At 37.2% G+C, this 21,475-nt stretch overlaps 1 protein-coding gene across 4 annotated transcripts in view; it reads right to left on the bottom strand.

Annotated features, from left to right (window-relative positions):
- The window catches only part of SUGT1 (SGT1 homolog, MIS12 kinetochore complex assembly cochaperone), a 41,533-nt gene that overhangs the window by 18,379 nt on the left and 1,679 nt on the right, over positions 1–21,475 (bottom strand). For 3 of the 4 annotated variants that reach the window (XM_027557115.1, XM_027557114.1, XM_027557113.1), the window contains 8 exons: positions 16,090–16,180; positions 15,365–15,434; positions 13,988–14,058; positions 11,501–11,554; positions 11,105–11,121; positions 10,289–10,323; positions 8,687–8,783; positions 6,902–7,009 (listed from right to left, as the gene is read on the bottom strand). In XM_027557115.1, coding sequence (XP_027412916.1) covers positions 6,902–7,009; positions 8,687–8,783; positions 10,289–10,323; positions 11,105–11,121; positions 11,501–11,554; positions 13,988–14,058; positions 15,365–15,434; positions 16,090–16,180 — 543 coding nt within the window. The remainder of the gene's footprint in view (positions 1–6,901; positions 7,010–8,686; positions 8,784–10,288; positions 10,324–11,104; positions 11,122–11,500; positions 11,555–13,987; positions 14,059–15,364; positions 15,435–16,089; positions 16,181–21,475) is intronic. The other variant, XM_027557116.1, reaches the window with a different exon arrangement.

Genomic DNA, 21,475 nt, shown 5'->3' on the forward strand with positions numbered 1-21,475 from the left:
ACCTATTTCAACTGAGACAAGCTGACTTGAACTCGAAATTATACTTACTCCATTCATTAAAAGAAATGCACAGAATAAAGCATTTAAAGCGGCTTTCTTAAAAGGCAAAAGGGGAGAGACTAATTTCCTATGAATTCCTTTTTTATCTACTTCACTTTTAATGCTTACATATGGATGTGAGTTTGAGTGAACTCCGGGAGTTGGTGATGGACAGGGAGGCCTGGCGTGCTGCAGTCCATGGGATGGCAAAGATTCGGACACGACTGAGCAACTGAACTGAACCGATGCTCCTAAAAGTGATTCTGACAGATACTTTTCAAAATACCACCAGTCCAACTTCAGATATTTTTACTGGGACTATTAATCAGCCATTCTATTCATTTAAGTCAAAAGTAATTTAAAGATAACTTAAAACCTTGATGATTTGCGTGAATGCAGCTCTCACAGGCACAGAGAAGGCTTTCAATGCACCACAAGGTCCCAAGCAGCATTCACAGACTACTAGTAAGAATCCCTGTGTGTTGGGTTGTCAGTGTTCAATAGCATGTGTACTACCACCCATTTCTAAGCTCTCCTTTACACAGAAGAAAATTTAATTTTTTCCAATGAAAGGAACTTTAGATTTAAAGAAAAGCCATTACTTCTAAAGGGTCACAGCATCCAGAGACCATCTTCTTAAAAAAAGGTGAGTCTTTACTATTACAGATTGATGGTGAAGGAATCTTTACCAGAGACTAGAGAGCTGTGCAGCTTACTGGTAAAGGTTTTTTTTTTTTGGCAAACTTTTGGGAACCATCTATTTCAAAGATGCAGTCATTAGTGTTCCCTGATCTTTAGAACGCAGCTTTCCCAATGTTCTCTCACTCAGCTCTTTGCACATTTAACTTCTGTATCAAAACTCTTAGAATAGCTCAGTCTCCCTGAGGCCAGAATGCACATCTACCGTCTTTATTTTTATTTTCAAATCATTTTATAATGTTTTTAGTGCAAAGGATGGTAATGCATGAATAACCTTCCCCAATGTTCTAACAGCACAGTTCAAATGAGTACTGAGTGCCTACTGTAAGCCAGGCACTGTGCTGGTGCATAGGGCCCCTCACCACCTTGATTCTTCTTGGAAGAAATCAATCAGAAGAGACACTCCTATAAACAAAAAATTCCAGTGTCCATTCTGTAAGCAACAGACCTAAGTTTTGAGAAATACCTAATTATCTGGAAGGAAGTTTGCCAAAATGTCATCAGTAATGAGACATTACTTTCTCAGCTCCCTGATATTTTTCCAAATTTTCTATGATGTGCATTTACTGATTTTACAACCCAAATAAAAATCTAAATAATGAAAATTAAATAACAGCAGCAATACTTATTGAGTACTTATTACATGCCCTAGGTACTACATGCTTCATGTACCTCACTCAACAGAAAAACCCTGTAATAGGAAAACCATCCACATTTTAGAGAGGAGGGAGCCACATAAGCAGAAGTTGTGAACAAGTCAAAAACAGCCAGTAGTGTAATTCTGAAAGAGATGAGTCAAACAGGTGTCACTTGTTGGACGTATGACAAATCTCACTGAGGCCTAGTTTCTCATGTAAAATGGGATTAATAGGGCCTACCTATTAAGAAAGTGAAGAGGAACTAAAGAGCCTCTTGATAAGCGTAGAAGAGGAGAGTGAAAAAGCTGGCTTAACATCAATACAGTATATTAACACATATATATGGAATTTAGAAAGGTGGTAACGATGACCCTATACGTGAGACAGCAAAAGAGACACAGATATAAAGAACAGACTTTTGGACTCTGTGGGAGAAAGCGAGGGTGGAATGATCTGAGAGAATAGCATTGAAACATATATATTATCATATGTGAAACAGATCGCCAGCCCAGGTTCAATGCATGAGACAGGGTGCTTGGGGCTCGTGTGCTGGGATGACCCAGAGGGATGGGATGGGAGGGAGGTGGGAGTGTAGGGTTCAGGATGGGGAACACATGTACACCCATGGCAGATTCATGTCAACGTATGGCAAAACCAATACAATATTGTAAAGTAATTAGCCTCCAATTAAAATCAATTTTTTTAAAAAAACCTCAGCATTCAAAAACTAAGATCATGGCATCTGGTCCCATCAAGCAAGGGATATAGATGGGGAAAAAGTGGAAGCAGTGACAGATTTTCTTTTCTTGGGCTCCAAAATCACTGCAGATGGTGACTGCAGCCATGAAATTAAATGATGCTTGGTCCTTGGAAGGAAAGCTATTGCAAACCTAGACAAGAGTATTAAAAAGCAAAGACATCACTTTGCTGACAAAGGTCTATATAGTTAAACCTATGGTTTTTCCAGTAGTCATACATGGATGTGAAAGTTGGACCATAAAGAAGCTGAACACTGAAGAACTCATGTTTTTGAACTGTGGTGCTGGAGAAGCCTCTTGAGAGTCCGTTGGACTGTAAGGAGATCAAACCAGTCAATCCTAAAGGAAATCAACCCTGAACATTCACTGGAAGGACTGATGCTGAAGCTGACGCTCTAATACACTGGCCACCTGATGTGAAGAGCTGACTTGATGGAAAAGACCCTGATGCTGGGAAAGACTGAAGGCAAAAGGAGAAGACAGCGGCAGAGGAGATGGTTAGACAGCATCACCAATTCAACGGACATGAATCTGAGCAAACTCCGAGATAGTGACGGACAGGGAAGCCTGGCGTGCTGCAGTCTGTGGGGCTGCAAAGGATCAGATGCAACTCAGTGACTGAGTAACAACAAGGGCATAGCTCATTTAGGGCTCTTATGAGGATTAAACAAAACCATATATGAAACAATACAGCACTGTGTCTGGCAAGTAAGTGAATGCTATTATGAGTATCTTCTTCATCACTACTACAATTGGCTCAAACATCTGAGCAAATTATTTCACATCTCTGGGTTTGGTTTCCATACCTTTAAAAAGGTAGTAACAATACTGGCACCATGTAGTAACTGTGAGGACTTCATAGGCTAATACACAGCTATCAGAACAGTTAGCTACTGTTAATTCTTTACAGGCCACACAACACGGCACTGGCTAAAAAAGCTACAGTAAATGCATATGATGAAATACTTTGCTGAAAAACATCTAAGAGCATGAAAAAAAAATCCATAATGCACACTAAATTTAACAAGACAGCTACAGATAGTATGGACAGTAAAATCCTTTTCTTTTGAAAATATACATATATCCATTCATAGAAAAGGCAGCAAGAATATACTCTAAGATCTGCAATTTGTGGGTATCAGCAACTAGACAGTTATTTAAAAAAAAAAAAACACACCTTATCATCAGCACTACCACATCAAACAGCACTAACGAAACAATAATCCAAAACGCTACACACATCTGTGTTTAAATAAGCAGGAGTATCTTGACCAGACACCTCCAATCCCTTCATATCATAATTAAGATTCTTTCATGAATATTTAAAAAAAAATACTAAAACTTGTAAAATTTTAGCGGGTTAAGAAGGGAGAAGGAGGCTGGCTACCTGTCTCTAAGACACACATCTTTATTTCCCACAATTCCAGTTAAAAGTTTCATATTTTATTGACATAATACTAAAAATTACTCTGACTAAAAATAGGAACACAAGAACATTTCTGCAACAGCAATTTTCCTTGGAGTGAATATTAACCTTTAAAATGAGTATTTTACAGCATAGCTGTTACTGAAGATAAATCCTGTGGTTGTGTTGAGAGAATACTGTCATGAGATTAACAAAATGAAATTAAAAAATTAGTTTCTTAATTAAAAAAAATGGATCAGCAGGCAGATATTTAAGCTGGTATTCAGTAGAAGGTAGAAATAACTATCAGTGGTACTAAAATATATATATATACACACATATATATATATATATAAGAATTCTGACTTTAAAAAAAGACATTACATACTATACTGTAAAATATTTAGCTAAGGGAAATTCCCTGGCAGTCCAGTGGTTAGGACTTGGCGCTTTCACTGCTGGGGCCAGGTTCAATCCCTGGTCAAGGAACTAAAATCCTGCAAGCCGTGTGGCATGGCAAAAAAAAAAAAAAAAAAATAGTTAAGAAATGCTATTTCAATAATTGAAGGGTACTAACTCTTCCCATCTTCATTGCAAATTATATTTCACTTGAATAACACCTAACCAACAGTTATACATAAATATGCAACATGCACTATTTATTTGAAGGTGGGAAAGAAAACAGGATTCTCAAAAGGCAAAGAAACAGCCCTTTTAAAACCACAGATTTTACAGAATCTCTAGGATCAAGCAGATTTTCCCAAGCAAAATGTACCCTTTTCTCAATCCACCTGCAAACATATGAAAAGAAAATTACTATTTTTCCCTTCTAGTGACATCAATAAATAAGCCTCAGTAACCCAGAGAAAGATGTTATTTTCAGTATTTTAATACTGACTCCCTCTGCTGTATAAAAAAGGATTCAAAAATGTCATTTCTCTTAGGATCTAATTAGGTACAATTCTTTCCATTTGTTTCCCATAAAACACAGCTTAAAAACAGATAGCTTAACAAAGTAAAATATATTACTCTGGATTAGGACAGTAAAAATAATCATCCTCCAGAATATATCCCTCAAATCTAAATTCTTTAGTCCAGAACTTAGACAAACCTAAGAAAAGAAACAAAAATCTAAGTATTCTTCCTGGGCCATGCTGAACAATTCAGTAACCTGAAACTTGGGGAAAGCATTTAAAATCCATGAACCTCAGTTTCTTTTTACCTGTAAACCTAAGAATGAAGGCACTTACTACACTCTGCAAACTTGGTAAGGCCAATATCAGAACCCAATTTAAATTCATTCTCTGAACAATTACTGACCACCTACTCACAACATACAGTGTACAGGGCTAGGATTGCCAAATTTAGCAAATGGAACATATTTGTATCTTAAAATTATTTACTGTATGTAAAAGCTAATTGCTTACCCTGTACTTTAGGGCTTCCCTCATAACTCAGTTGGTAAAGAATCTGCCTGCAATGCAGGAGACCCAGGTTCGATTCCTGGGTCAGGAAGATCCCCTGGAGAAGGAAATGGCAACCTACTCCAGTATTCTTGCCTGGAAAATCCCTTGGACAGAGGAGCGTCGCGGGCTACAGTCCATGGGGTCGCAAGAGTTGGACACAACTTAGCGACTAAACCACCACCACCTGTACTTTATCTGGCAACTTTCCCTGAAGCACATACAGAGATTCAAGTATGACAGCTTCTCATCTTTAGAAGACTTACAAAAAGTAAGGGAAATCAATGTATATATAAACAAACTACCATACAGGGAAGGGTAGTAGCTATGTAGCATTTAAAGAAAAGACCAAGGGGGGAAAAAGGTAAGCTGGGAAAACAGTAAGAGGGCCTTGGGGAATGGTTACACTCAACAAGCACTCACAAGATTCAAAGGAGAATAAAAAACTGACAGTGCTTAGTCACAGGCCCGATTCTGGCCACACAGACCTGTGTAGTCACCAAATACCCTCTTCCATTATACAAGGTGGAAACAGGTTTTGAAGTTATTTGCAATATTTTCACACAAATCAATTTAAATTACTTCAAAAAGACATGCATTAACACCTCTCAATAGAAAAGATGTGCAAAAATGCCAACTCCTAATATTCTGACTTATCTCCCTGTCAAATCGAGTTGTAGTTCTCCGCTTATTTCACCCAATATTACTGAACAAATTCTGTCCAATGTAGACGGGGCCGGTAAGACTAAAATCTTCAGAAGATGTCGTCCTTTTTCTCACTTTCTGTCGTCGAAGCAACTGTTTCCTGTCTCTGCCTCCTAAGTAAACAGCTCTGTATGTTTCACTCTTCAAACAGTTTTAAGCATATCATTTTTATACCAGATGCAAAAACTACTGCTTCTTTACTTTGCACTTCCTGCTCCAACCCTCTGCAGATGCTCTCTTCTTCCTACAGGCCCAATTATCATTCTTCATGACATAAGCCAACCCTGATTCTAGTCCATGAGTGGAACATTCACACAGCTCAAAAGTTAAATAACCAACTACGCTGGAGGACATGTGTATAGAAAAGGTGTAGTAATGCAGAAAATTTATGCATATCATTCTTTCCCCTCATACACCCTCACACAATCTTACAGGTGAAAGGATTTCAGAGTCCACAGCTCTCTCATTTTCACAGGATGATGGAAATCATGCCCTATGATCATGTGTGATTATGTGAATCACTAGTCTACACTTACAGAGCGAGCAAGGAACCAGAGTCAGGTTTTCTGATTTTCAGTTCAGTATTTTTTCTGCTAAATTACACTTCTATCCTACTATACTCTTACTATACCTTCTGACTGGTAGCTGATACATTCCATGAATTTTAATTCTATTGCACATTTTTACTCTTTTTGAAAATATAAAGAAATCTATAAATTAGTTACTCAAACTGTAATTAATCCCTCATAACACAGTAACCTAAAATTCAGCTTAACTAAAAAGCAAGACAGCAGATTCATGTTTCTAATAGTCTATATTTTTAACTCCGTAAGGAAGTGTGAGAAAAATATTTATGTATCACAATGGACCAAACTGACAAGTCCAAGAACCACTGTCAGTATCAAATCTTAAGAAGATGCTGATCATTGTATCTTTAGTGGCAACTGTTTTATCAAGAAGTACTATACCTATCTTAGTAAGCATATAAACACTGCTGAGGTTAGATTTTTAAACTCCATTTTCCTAGAATTAGGGGAGGGGGAAAAACTATTATTCAAAAACTACTGTTCTTATTTAATTTAAACATGTGTGGCTAGAAGGATCTATAAGTTTACAACCACAGAGATAATTAGATGACCAATGTTTCTGTGTTTTGAAAAGATTACCAGTGACAACCCGTTCCAATGGTCTTACCTTTGTTGAAAGCACTTTAAACGTGCTCTGCTCTGGTATTATAGGATGAAGAAGTCTCAGTTTCAAACTGTAATCATCTCCAGAAGGAAGTTTCACTAAAGCAGACAACTAATGAACATAGAATTAGTGGCACATTTTATAAATTAATTTAAAAAAGGGTAAAGTACTTAAACTGACTATAATTACAGAACTTTAGTACTGTTGCAGAGTATTTTTAAAACCTTATATGGAATATAAGATTTAAGAATCTCAAAATAATCCTTTTTAAAAATCTGGTGTCCTTCATAATTCAAAAGGACACATGTACCTCAATGTTCATTACAGCAATATTTACAATAGCCAAGACATGAAAGTAACCTAAATGTGCATCAACAGATGAATGGATAAGAATGTGATGTGTATATATACATACGTGTGTGTGTGTGTGTACACATATATGATGGAATATTACTCAGCCATAAAAAGGAACAAAACTGGATCATTTGTGATGTGGATAGATCTAGAGTCTGTCATATAGTGAAGTCAGTCAGAAAGAGAAAAACAAGTTATCATGTATCAATGCATGTATCTGGAATGCAGAAAGATGGTAACAGACGAGCCTGTATGCAGGGCAGGAATAAAGAAGAAAACATAGCGAACAGGTATGTGGACATGGCAGGGTGGGGAAGGGAAGAAGAGGAGGGGAGACGAATGGGGAAAGCAGGTTAGACACGTGTGCTATGGCGTGTGAGACGGCTAGGGGGCAGCGGCTATACAGCACAAGGAGCTCAGCCGAGTGCTCCGCAATGAACTAGGAGTGTGACGGGGAAAGGCAAAAGGAGGTTTAAGAGGAAAGGGATGTGTGTATACATATGGCTGATTCACTTTGTTGCACAGCAGAAACACTGTAAAGCAATTCTACTCCAAAATTAAATAGCACTGCCCATGGAAAAAAAAGGAAAAAAAAATGTAAATGGACTAAATGCTCCAATCAAAAGAAAAAAAAAAACAAAACCTGGTATTCGTCACAGAAACTCTTATATACCTAATTAAAGAACAGAGTATGTTTCATAACATACACTATACATTTAAATCTCAAGGAAACTCAAGATACAAGGGCCAAATAGTACAGCATGTAACAACAAAAGCATTCTTGTGCAAAACATCTAGTTCTACCACAAACTCTCTTAAATCTCTATCACAAGGTTTTCCACTAAATGCTAAGAAACCAAGTTATTAAAAGTCATACTCATTTAATATGGTTAAACTCATAACAAAGAAGCAGACCTTTTCCATTAAGTGTACCACACAAATGTAACCAAAGCGTGGTTATAATGTGTCTAAAGTTCCCAAATGTGTCTTTTATATTTACCAACCAAGTTCTGCTTTAAATCCCAAATCTAAAGAGGAAACAACGCACATCAAGCTATAACCTACAGTATATATATATACTCTTAGTCTCAAAACTTAAAATGATGCAAATGGAAAAGAACGCTTCAGATTTTCATCAGCATTTCCATATTATCTCAGGAAGAAATGATATATATTTGATAGATTGCTATAAATTATTCTGCAATATAATTTATTTATATTTACAAATTGGAGTAGGAAATGTCAACCCACTCCACCATTCTTGCCTGGAAAATTCCATGGACGGAGGAGCCTGGTGGGCTATAGTCCCTGGAGTCATAAAGAGTCAGACTCAACTGAGCACACACACACACACACGCACACGCACACGCACACACACATTTATAAATAAAACTATTCAATCTCAATCAAAAATAACTCAAAGACTATAATGACCTCTTTTTCTGAAAATTCCACATTTACATCATTCTTCTGAACATTCTTGATCATAAGTGTAATGATTACTTGAGATTCTGTTTGATACCAGTCATACCTATTAAAAAAGAAAAAGGAAACTTAGAACTTCTGAAATTCTTAAAGTTGTTGCTTCTTTGGTTTGTCAAGATAAAAGTTACAATCTGATGAACAAGAGCTCCACCTTGAGGAACAAAAGAGCAAAGCAGCTGCTGGCTCACAGAAATAATTTTATGTAACCAATTCCACATGATCTGTACTAATGGAAGAGAAAATAAGGTAGATGATGTCCCAACTCTCTCCAGTGGATTTAAATACTCACATAATTTTTTAGGTTCTAAAGTATCCCCAATAGTGTTGTGCTTAGGCTAATTGTTTTTCTTTTTGGCCACGCCATGGCCACGGGATCAGTTCCCCAACCAGGGATCAAACCCATGCCCCCTGCAGTAGAAGCTAGGAGTCTTAACCACTGGACTGCCAGGGGATTTTAAAAGTAAACAATAAAATTTATTCTAAACAGATCATAGTTCTAATACATCAGCAATAGTTTTATCCTCTCATTTCAACCTAATACTAAGAAGTAAACGGTTCTATCCCAATTTTACAAAAAAAAAAAAAAAAAAAGGCTCAGAAGGATCTGGCAATCAGTTTAAGTCAGTAGCAGGTGATACACTGGACCCGACCCGATATTCCAGGATCTCTTTACCAAAGCTTGGGGCAAACAGTCCTGAGCACAGGGAGAAGGAGTAAATGAGCTAAAATTAAAATAATTCAACTCATTCTGTCAGGCACAGTATTAAATACAGCATCTACCTTCAATCTCCAAGTATGTGGGAAGATTAGTGTGTCAAGAGATTCTAATCATGTGTATCTTTCCCTCTGAAAGCTGGGATCCTCACTTTCAAATTAAGACTAGATTGACCCTATGAGAGAAGAGCTATTGATCTGTTCTGCCACTACTACATTCCCAGGATGAAGCACGGTGCCCTGATATGTGGTATATTTATTAAACCATTGTGGGATTATTTTATATATATTCTATACTCCAAACACCATAATTATAATTATTAAATAATAAGTACGGTGTTTGGAGTATAGAATATATATAAAATAACCCCACACTGACTCAGTGAACACACCATGTATCAGGGATCCTCACTTGCTACTTATATTCATGATTGTAACTGCTGCCTTCAGCAAGTAACTTTCAATTCATGCAGAATTATCCCATGAAAAATTTACTCCAAATATAAAAGGCAGGTAAAGTTACAATATTATCAAGTCTACTACTAACTTACTGACCTATGTAATAACAATAACTTAAATGTAAGAGGTTATTCTTAATATATGGAAAGATGACATAATATGCAACCATGTGAAGCAAGTTTTAAGTTAACCTTAATATGAACACTAATTCAAATTGGTTAATGGTCTTACAACTATAGTTTTTCAAGGCTTAGTAAGATTTATCTTAAAAACTAAGAAACACTTAAACCACAGGTAGGGACTTGCTTACTATTAAATGACAGGGTTTCTTTTCCCTTTAGGCATATTTATCATGCATTATGAAAAAGAAATCCTTACTTGATTTTTGACTGATGAGTCCTCTGGGATGCAGACTGATTTGGGCAAATCGAAAGAGAAAGATTTTTACGAGTTAGTTTAGTAACTGCATATTAAAAATGTATTTATTATTAATTTACCCAGTGCTATAGTTACTTTGATATGGAATAATTACATGAAAACTTCCTAGAAAGCATGGTATACATTAATGTTAAATAATATTCATCTTCACAAAAATCAGAATATTCAACATTTTAAAAATTTTATGCGTTTCCATTTCAAAGATCATTTTTCTTCTAAAATAAAAGCAGCAAAAAAAAAAGAGAAAAATTTCAGAAGATATGTTTGGAAAAGATTACAGATAAAATGTCCAGTTCCAGGATTCAGCAATGCTCTAAACTGAAAATAACAGTAACATTTAAAAAACCATTTTCAGGAATGCAGTGTTAACACCTCCAGGCTTAACGATGGCAAAACTGCCCCGGAAAAGCCCATGGAGGAGGGCTTCCACAGTGCCTTCCTGATACGGCCTGACCCCGGTCCCGGCCTCTCTGCAACAATCTATGTTGACCACTGAGAAACAAGTGACTTTTTAACCAATTCAGATTTTCCTAAACTACTTATTAATAAATCTAAAGGACTTGCCCTGGGTCACTGGTGGCCTCTAACTTGTTCCTAAAGAAGAAGGGAAGAGACAGCATTTGGAGGAGAAAATAAGTAAAACTGTCCTAGAGACATGCGGAACTGCCAGAAAGTACATTCAGAGTACTGTCTCAAATATATTCAATAGTAATATAATTAAGTAAAAACACAAAGGATTAAAAACTTTGGACTTACCACCTCGGGCTGTGATCCTGTTAAAAAACATAAAAAAGAAACATTTTCAGATAACAGTACATGTATAGACAAAATTACATACATGATTTCTAAGGCACAAACATATTATTACGGAAACCAATTCTCCATGCATATCTAATAAGAGAAACTGGTTTAATTTTACAGTCTGGAGTCACTTGAGACTCCTCAGTAATTTCTTACCATTGCAAAACAAATCCGTTTGAATCTCCCTTTCAACATAAGGAATCAGGTAAAAAAATGAAAATACCTTTGGAAATCCCAATCTACTAGAACATGCACTACTTAAATTATAAGTTATAAAGTTCAAAACAAAAAAAAATGACAAACATTGACTTCTTCTTAAATTGAAAGACCATGGGAAATCTGCACACTTACCATTCTGAGCTTCTTGACACCTTTTAATCCAAGCAGTTAAATCAGCATCCGCACCTGGAAAGAACAAACGGTAACAACACTCACCTGCACAACCCAACACATTCACTCACCACATGCTGACTGCACACCGCCAGGCTACGTCACGGCTCCAGAAGCTACGGATCCAACATGAGTCAGACGGAGACATCTGTCCTCATAGTGTGTAGCTAGCCTTAATATTATAGCTATTAGTTAGGTTGAATATTTATTTTGTTTATCCTGAAGAACTCTGATTTTTAAAAAATCGATTTTAACCAGTCAACCTTATTGGTTCCTAGATACAGATAATCTCCATTTCTCCTCACCCTTTTCCTCTTAAAAGAGCTTCCTCTCACACAACAAAATCAGACCTGAATCAGATTCCGAATCCGCCATCAGTTGGGGGAGGACAGGTCTGCAGACCTGGCAACCAGCAACTGGGCTAAAGCTCAGAAGCCTCTGTCCACCTGTCTGCTATCTAATGAAGTTGCTTATCCTGTCTACTATTTTTTCAGCAGCTTTACTTACTACCACGCCTTCAACACCAAGAAGCATCTTTATATTCGGCCGAGTTTTGTACTCTAAGTATCTCTAAGTTCCATGACATCCATTGACACTACATACAGTGAATCATAGTTCACTGCATAGACAGCAATGCAAGCATGTACATAAGCAAATTATTTCTGAAGACTCAGGGCAATGACAGTATCTAAAAAGTCATAGCATCTAATAAATTAGAATGTTAAGAAAGATTATTAGAAGTGATCGTAATAAAAGTTTATTAATTTAAGCTAACTGCAGGTACCACTATTCTGAAAAACACAAAGTTTAAAATTTCTTAAGATGAAATTTTCTAATTCTTAATTTACAGACAGAATTCAACTACACAGGCCTTAAAATACATACACACACATTTTAGAGGTGAACCTTTATATAAAAATTCTAAATGTGAAGAACCGATTATTCAAATTAATCAGTAAATAAGCTGATTCCTATCATACAAGGGGGGAAAAAGGTAATATGGAGTTAAAAATTTTTTACCCCAATAAAATGGAAGCTGAACAGTTTAACATAAGATTTTCCTGGAATTAAAAGATGAATTTGATTTTAAATTAAATATCCTCAACAGAAATTTTACCAAAGAGCAGACACCCTCTTCTGAGGCCACCTCTGAAATAATTCTAGGATAAAAGTCAACGGCATGATAATAAAGTATCAAGGAAGGAATTTAGGCAGGGAACTTTGTTTCTCTAAAAAAAAATAAGAAATAGGGCTTAGAAATCTAAAGATGAAGTGACTCATGTCTCATCAGGGTTTTCAAGTATGTATCAAGACACCAAGAAAACTGGACTCTAGAATTTGCGAAGTGTATACATGCTGGCTTGGTGACTGAATAGCCCTGTTATTCACATACCATGCTTGGGGTAACCAAGTTTGAGAGTACCTCCTACTGCCTAGATCTCTTCTTTCCTAATTTGTAGGTTTTGTTTGCAAGGTTGGGCTTGTCACCCTTCTCAAGTAGGTACACAGCAGAAAAGCAAATATTCAAAGCAGTATATATTTTAGTGTATAATCATGTATGACTTTTGTATGAGGGTTTTCAATCTCAGCATTACTGACATCTGGGACCAGATGCTTCTGTTGTGGGGACTGTCCTGTTCAGGATGTTGAGTAGCATCCCTCATGAGATGTCAATGGTATAACCCCCATCCACCAGTCAGGAGAGTCAAAAATCACTGCAGACACTCCAAACATCCCCAATGGAGGAAAATCATCCCCAGCTAGGAACTACTGCCTTAAAGAACTATGGGTAACACTCTATCATAAGATGGAGATAAAATGAGAGAACACAATTAAGACTATGTTGTCTATAATTATCTACGAGATTACTGACAACATTTTGTATTTTGCAGATTTTTTTGATACTTGGCTCTTAACAAGTTCTGTATATTATACATAGACTGTTGGCATAATTTTCATCTATTTCTCTCAAAAAGACAGTATTAGAAATTCACAATACTCTCAAAGTTCCATGTTTCTTCTATACCCTATCATACTTTACCCAAACTTACACTTCACCTCTCAATAAAAATCTTTGTTCTAAGATTTCCTTATCTCAACAATCTGAATAACAACTTAAATAGACTTCAGAACGTGAGCGCAAGTTAAGCTTTCACTTGTCCATTAGGAAAAAATTAAAAGCCAGACCAGTACTGGGAGCACACCAAGTGTTTAAACAGTTCTTTTGCTTCTAATGGTAACAGTTTTTCTGTGATTTAAATGCTAAGAAAGGCCAGTTTAATCAAATTTTAAGTAAACTCAAACTCTGCAATCAACACAAAATGTCATTAAGAGAGAAAAAAGTGTTTCTATAATTAACTTGAGATTATACTAACAAGATTCAGTTATGGTATTTAAGATACACAGATATAATGGACTAGTTTACTAACATATAATTACAATACTTACTATTTAATTTCTGTCCTTCTGTAAAAGTTTCTAGAGCAGCAGCATAGTTTTTTTCATGGTATTCACATATCCTGTATGAGCGTATTAAAAATAAGCACACACATGTAAGATCATGAAACATAGCTTTCTTAAAAAAAAAAAGTTTCTCATCTTTTAAAAGAACTTAAGCATGTCAACAAGCCAACAGATGTTCTAAAATACTCTAACATCTGTGTGTGTGTCAGTCGCTCAGTGGTGTCTGACTCTTTGTAACCCCATGAACTGTAGCCCGCCAGGCTCCTCTGTTCATGGGATTTTGCAAGCAAGAATACTGGAGTGGGTTGCCATTTTCTTCTCCAGGGAATCTTCCTCACCCAGGGATTGAACCCAGGCTCCTGCATTGCAGGCAGATTCTTTACCATCTGAGTCACCAGCATAACATCTAATTCCCATTAAAAATGTGGAACTCATTTCAGAAGGAATTTCTTAATTGTACATACTTGCTTATTCCAATGGAGAAGGCAATGGCACCCCACTCCAGTACTCTTGCCTGGAAAATCCCATGGACAGAGGAGCCTGGTAGGCTGCAGTCCATGGGGTCGCTAAGAGTAGGACACGACTGAGTGACTTCACTTTCACTTTTCACTTTCATGCACTGGAGAAGAACATGGCAACCCACTCCAGTGTTCTTGCCTGGAGAATCCCAGGGACGGGGCATCCTGGTGGGCTGCCGTTTATGGGGTTGCACAGAGTCAGACACGACTGACGTGACTTAGCAGCTTATTCCAAAATATAGTTACACTAAGGAATTAAAGAAGCTTTTGATTCTTAAAGAATAAAGTTACACTTATTAACAGAAACAAGCTGGGATATAAAGTACACAGACACAGAGTCATCTTTAAGCGTAGTCTGTACAGCTTAGGCAAGAAATAGATGTTCTCTAGTCAGTTAAACACAGTAGGTTTCAAATGATGACACAAAAAAGGGATTTGAAATCATTCAGTTTCATCTATACCCTGCAGTTACTTCAATCATCACTATTTTAAACTATATACACACACATACAAACTGTGTATCTCATTGCATACTGCAGTTAATACAATAAAAGTATAAAATATACCAAAAATTGAATCCTATCTCAGCTATAAAATGTATAAACACAGAGTTTACTATTTACATAAAGTTTACAGGGAGGGTAAGTTCAGGATGAGGGGACACATGCATGCCTATGACTGATTCATACTGATGCATGGCAAAAACCATTACAATATTGTAAAGTAATTATCTTCCAACTACAATAATTTTTTTTTTTTTTTAAAGAGAGGGGAAAAAAAGCTTACAATTCATTCATTTAACCATATCTAGTCCAGACCCCACAGAAGAGTAGTTGCTGCCTACCCCTTTCTCAGCAGAGCAGTGGAACTATTTGGATTAAGTTCAAGGGATTTTTTTGCATCAGCAACAGCATCTGCAGATGAAAAAGTGGGTTTTTTGGTCAGTTACTTATGGATCCTAAGAAATACTACACACAAAATTTGAATTAGTCTCAGATTTTTAAGTTTTCAAGCTGGTGAAATGGACAAATGACTTTAAAATAGGAACAGCTAATCTGAGATAAAATTACCCTCATACATTCCTATTGACCTAATCCTCAAGCTCTTCAGGAAATGAATAAGGCTCCGTATCACAAAGTTCAGATAATTTCATTAACATCATTCATGTAGTTTGACTCACGGTATTTAATTTTTCCCTACTCAGATTATCTATCCAGAATAATTAAAATTACAGAATATAGAATACATTCTTTTCATAAAAAACAGAACAAGAGAATTCATTCAAATGCTCTATAAATTAGTAAATGTGATGCTATCCTTTTTTAGCATATCCAAGAACCAAAAATGAAATCTTACAAATTCTACACCCACTGCAGAAAGAATCGACAACCGTAAAATTTAAATGAGTGATGCGCAACATAATGCTTGTCATATTTTGGCTACTTCACCTTGTATGAAAGATCAAGTTAAAAGTCCTGGAAGATAACCTCTATTTTATTTGATTCACTGTATCCTGGGCAAAGTGTATAAGTTACTTATAGAGACAATGTACTTTGTAAGGAAAGTTACCACTGTAATTCCCAAGAAGAATGTGACAATAAGCTCTTTGACAGTAATACTGTGCATCATCTGGTTTCTGCTCCAAAGCCTTAGTCAGCTCCTACAAATACAAACATGCTGAGTGTCAGTAAATGTTTTTTAAAAGTTACTGAACTCTAATTAAACATGATCTTTAATAAAATAACCTATTATCACAAGCTATTTGGAGGAAAGGTAACAGGGAAACAAGCTTGGAGCCTTTCTTTGCAAGAGGATCAATATCCCCCCTTCTCCCCTTGAAGGCCCACAATCAAATGTAATATCTATGCAAAGCACTTAGCAGTTTCCAGCCTACAGTAGGAACTCAATAAATGGTAATTATCATCACCTCATTTATCCTAAAGAGTTTAGTTGATATACATTGACCATCACTGATTTTCTCCTTCTTCTAATTTGGAGAAGATTCAAAGACCATGTAGAATTTAAGATCCCTAGAAAATGTGAAGCTGTCCAATAATTTTTAAGAACTGAAAGTTAAATCTAGAGCTCAGGAGGTTAATGGAACCAATAAATTCATAAGCAAGCTTACCTGGCCCTCTCCTATCCTCTTGTCAAAGGCCTAAGAAATTACAACATTCTGTCAAAAGCCCAGCCAGATACAGTATCTCATAGGTAGCTACTATCAATAGATCAAGAATTAACAGAACAATTGAAACTTTTGCCACTCTGGGTAGTCATCGTATGTGTTAGCTGGAACAATAATGATGCAAGAAGAGAGAGCACGATCTGTGAGGCCAAGGACAAACGCAGGCAGACAGGAAGGCTTTGATCCCACAGCCATTTACCCACACATCCTAAGGGTTTTGGCAGCTTTCTTAGTTAAGCAAAATTCCTTCAACAGCCACACATGGGGTTCTGCTTAAACCCTGTAGTGTGATTCTCACAAAGAAATGTATATTATACTTGGTAATCAGACACCTGCAATCCAGTATACCTAAAATCGAAAGCAATGTTTTACCATCTTAACCCCTATCACCCTGATTCAAGCAGTAATGAAAACTAGATCTTGTTACTATATCTCTATTCAAAACAGATGCCTTACCAGCTGACTCAGAGCAAAGGCCCAAGTGCTCCAATGATCAGTTAAGGCCCTCCTTGACAGAACCCTCCACTCTCTTTCTTACCCCATCTCTTTAAAACTCTTCTCCTTGTTCCACAATGGCCTTCTCTTTGTTCCTCAAACATCTCCTGACCCTCCACCTTTTCACTACAATGCTCTTCACACTACAGTGTGTGGCGAAAATCCATTCCCTCACATCCTGGTCAGGGACTGTGCCAGAGACAAGATTCAAGTCCATGTCTGACTGCCTCCAAATCAAATCTTAACCACTATACATGGCCTCCTGGTAAAATTCCTTTACTCCAAGTTTCTTTCACACACCATCTAACATCTGTATTAACACAACAGTTCCTAATGAAATACTTAAGCTAAAAACACCACCTTGCACTAAACTTTCAAACAATTTGGAACACAGCTGATGGCTTCTTATGTACCTACTCCCAAAATCAAATTTCCAATCTCTCCTCACCAAGAACAGGTATGCTATAGGTCAAAAAGGCTGTCGTATTATAATAACATCAGGCTCATCAATTCAAAAAGTATTTTTAAACATATATTTTGGAATAAACACAGGCCAGACACTGGAGGTTCACAGATGCATAAAATATTCCTTTTCTTAAGGAGTCAGGTATAAACTTTGGAATTTTGAACAACCCACTTGCAAATGACCTTTAAAAACACCAACCAATTGTTGCAATTAGGGTGATTAGGTTAAATAAGCAACTGACTTACTTCGGTGTTAATAAAAAAAAAAAGAAGTTACCCCAAATCACACAACACAAACTGAACTTTATAACACACCAATTTGTATGTCATGAATAAAATACAACAATAAATTTTTATTTTGAATAAGGAATATACAATATAAGAAAGCCAAAAAAGGTTAAGTTAAAATAATTGTGCTGTCTGAACTACCTCTGACTTGGGGCATGTTTTCAGTGTTTCAACTGTTTCTGTGACAACAGCTGCTACTCACTGGCTGCTGACTGAAGGCAGGTATCACAAAAGGCAAGGACTTCGGTGCCGACACTTGAATCACAGCAGCAAAAAGGCTTTTTAACGCAGACTTACATGAAACATATCCAAAGATACAGTATTTCTCACATGAGTTGTTATAGTTGAGCAATTTATCGTTCTCAAAAGTAATGAAATCTATTGAAGTGTAAAATATAATTACACTGAAATCTTTACCAAGATAATGGTAAAGAAAGTAAGTACCCTGATAACACAGAACTACAGGGGGAAAACTACTTTTTAAGGAATTAACATTGTTTAAGATTGCGATCTTGGAAAACTAACTTCCAAATCTTTAGAGCTTTAGGCTCTTTTAAAATGCTAACCAGAAAGGTAACTTGTTAAGATTAAAAGCAAAAGCAGACTGCTCAGACTGACCGAAGGTCTAAAGGCCTTTAGCTCTAGGTGTCTCATGCTATCTCCACTTTCCACTTTCTTCCAGTCACACCTAATCCCCAATCATGGATAAACAAGAATACCAAGCCTTCTCCCTTCCTAAAAAGCAGTGCTGGAGAAAAATCACATAATCATGTAGGACTGGAATGTTTTATTCCAACCTGCTATGCCCTCAACAAAGCTATCTGTGGTCAGCTACTTCAAAGTCAGCTCACAAACATTTAATTATATCATACACCTCAATCCTACCCACTCCTCCAGAGGATCAGCTTCATGCCCTGAACCCAAGACTCACTGCTTCTGAACTCCATAACCTGAGTAAGTTAGCCTCAGCTTCCTTGTTAGTAAAATGCACTGCATAGCTGTTCTGAGAATTACAGTAGGAATCATTTAATACATCTGAGTGCCTATCACATCGCAGGCACTACACCTAGAAGACAGTGGTAACCAGATACACAAAACCCCTGCTCCCCTGAAGCTTACACTGTGGCCTCATTCAGATAAAGTAGTCAGAAAAGACAGCTTCCTTGAGAAGGTGACATTTCAGATGAAATCTAAAGTGACAAGCATTTCTAAGCAAAACAATAAACAGTCAATAGAGAGGACATTCTAGGCAAAAGAACTGCTGCAAGTCCAAAGGCACTGCACCAGGCCTGAGTCAGACACACCTGAGTAACAGAAGAGAGCCGGTGGGGTGAGAACCTAGAGAGCAAGGCTCTCCAAGATGCCTACCTCAAGGGCCTCACCCTTGGACCTTACGGTACTTGTCATTATAATCATCCTTTCCAGTGGACCCAGTTAGTTCCATTTTACAGACAGGAAGTCTGATCAAGAAGAGTGATAGCCAGAACTTTTCTGAAACCAAGATATGGTAGACCCAAGCAGTCTGATTCCAGAGCCAGTGCTCTTAAGCACCATTCATATTGGGCCTCAAAAGATCCTTATAATCCACATAAACGTTTTCTCTCTCTGCTGAATTGAGACTTCCTCTGCAAAGATTTTTTTTCACTTCCCCAGTGGCCTCTATTCTACTGTACCTTATATACCACTCCACTAGAGCATTTATCTTATATTCTAATGACCTGCTGACCTGCCTCTCTCTCTCCTCTAGACTGCAAATGTCCTCACTACAGTATTTTCATCTTTAGATTGCTGGCTCCCAGTACAGCCTTGTTCACTAATATACACTGTTTAATGAAACATGTCATCAGCTTTATATACTTTCTCTTTATTCTTAATAGGATGGTGTTATATAAAAATGTGACATTTTAACTGCTATAATATCTAATGACCTTAATTTCAAAACAGTTACTTTAAACCAGCCCTTGGGGAAAGCAAGAGGGAAACTGACTCTTCTCATCAAGGTTCCAGCCCTACTCATTATTACCAATTACCTAGTAATTAACATTCACCTGTTTAACTCAGTGAGAAGATCATCTCAAGATTTAAAAAGGACATTTCGTCTTAACACAGGCTGGTTCTTACCACAATCATCCTCCCCACTCTGGGTTTCTGACTCAGGTCCATGGCAGGTCCTGAGAATTCACATTTCTAACAAATTTCCAGGTGATGCTCCTGCAGAGGGTCTGGGGATTACACTTTTGGAAACCACGAGAGCACTAGACTAAGAGCAGGAATCTCCTGTCCTCAGGCCCCTATTCTGCCTCTCCCTGGCTGTACACATCTCTGTGACGGATCACCTGGATTTCCTTGGGTCTGTTTCCTTCTGTAAAAAGGAAGGGTAAGGAGTACTGGCCTACAGGAACCATTAGTACGTTCAGAAAATCTGCAGTGGGGAATTCCCTGGCAGTCTTCACTTCCACTGCAGCAGGTATGGGTTCCATTCCTGGCTGGGGAACTAAGATGCCACATCACGTAGTGGCCCCCGCCCCAAGAGGAAAGAAAAAGAAAATCTGAGGGAGAGGGTATCCAAGAATTTGCATTTCTAAGGAATTCCTAAGTGATGCTAACGCTGCTGGTCCAAGAACCACTCTTTAAGGACGAATGTACTAAAGCTAACCACACACCTATACTATATAATTTCACTCCTAGAAAGAAAAAAAAAATTGCACTCTTAAAACAAAGGATATGCATGTGTTCAGCAAAATACATGTATAAGAAAATTCAGTGGTTTTATTCATACTAGCTAACAACTAGAAATATCCCAAATGTCCACAGTTAAACAGTGCTATATTAATACAGTAGAATACTACACAGCAATGAAAAAGAACTGTCCCTTCCCACAAACTTATGGATGTATCTCACATAATGTTTAAAGCAAGACAGAGTAGCTACACTCAACGAAGTATGATGCTGTTTGATACTGTATGATACTGTTTGTATGAAATCCAAGGAACACTAACTGATGGTGATGGAGTTCAGAACAGATGGGTAAGAGGAATCATTGGCTGGGAAGTAATTTAGATTCGTGTTACATACCACACGTCAATACGTAATTTTAAAAGTAAAATAAGTCAGATATAAAATGACCAAGAATCCATTATATTAATATTTTTTAATAGCAACTATTATATAAACTAGATTTCCAAAGGAGGCACAGGGCCTAAGAGGACCACACAAATGTAGACTCTTAATACAGATACTAAGCTGAAATAAGGAACTGTAGAGAAAAACTCTCAGTGCCTCTGGTAACATTATTCTAACAGTGACCCCACAAGAATCACTAGAAAACATCCCAGCACATGTGTAATCAACTGCTTCATTTTAAGGTCTTCATATCCCAACCCCCCCAAAACATAGTCCAAGCTACAGATAAAAAGCACCGATGGATTCCGCCCGGCTTCCTCTCCACCTCCTCTCTCACTACGTCCATCCCACTCAACCAAACGGGTTTTCTTGCTGCTCCCTGTTCAGACCTACTTCACT

The sequence above is a fragment of the Bos indicus x Bos taurus genome, chromosome 12 (genome assembly GCF_003369695.1).
Source record: "Bos indicus x Bos taurus breed Angus x Brahman F1 hybrid chromosome 12, Bos_hybrid_MaternalHap_v2.0, whole genome shotgun sequence".
NCBI lineage: Eukaryota > Metazoa > Chordata > Mammalia > Artiodactyla > Bovidae > Bos > Bos indicus x Bos taurus.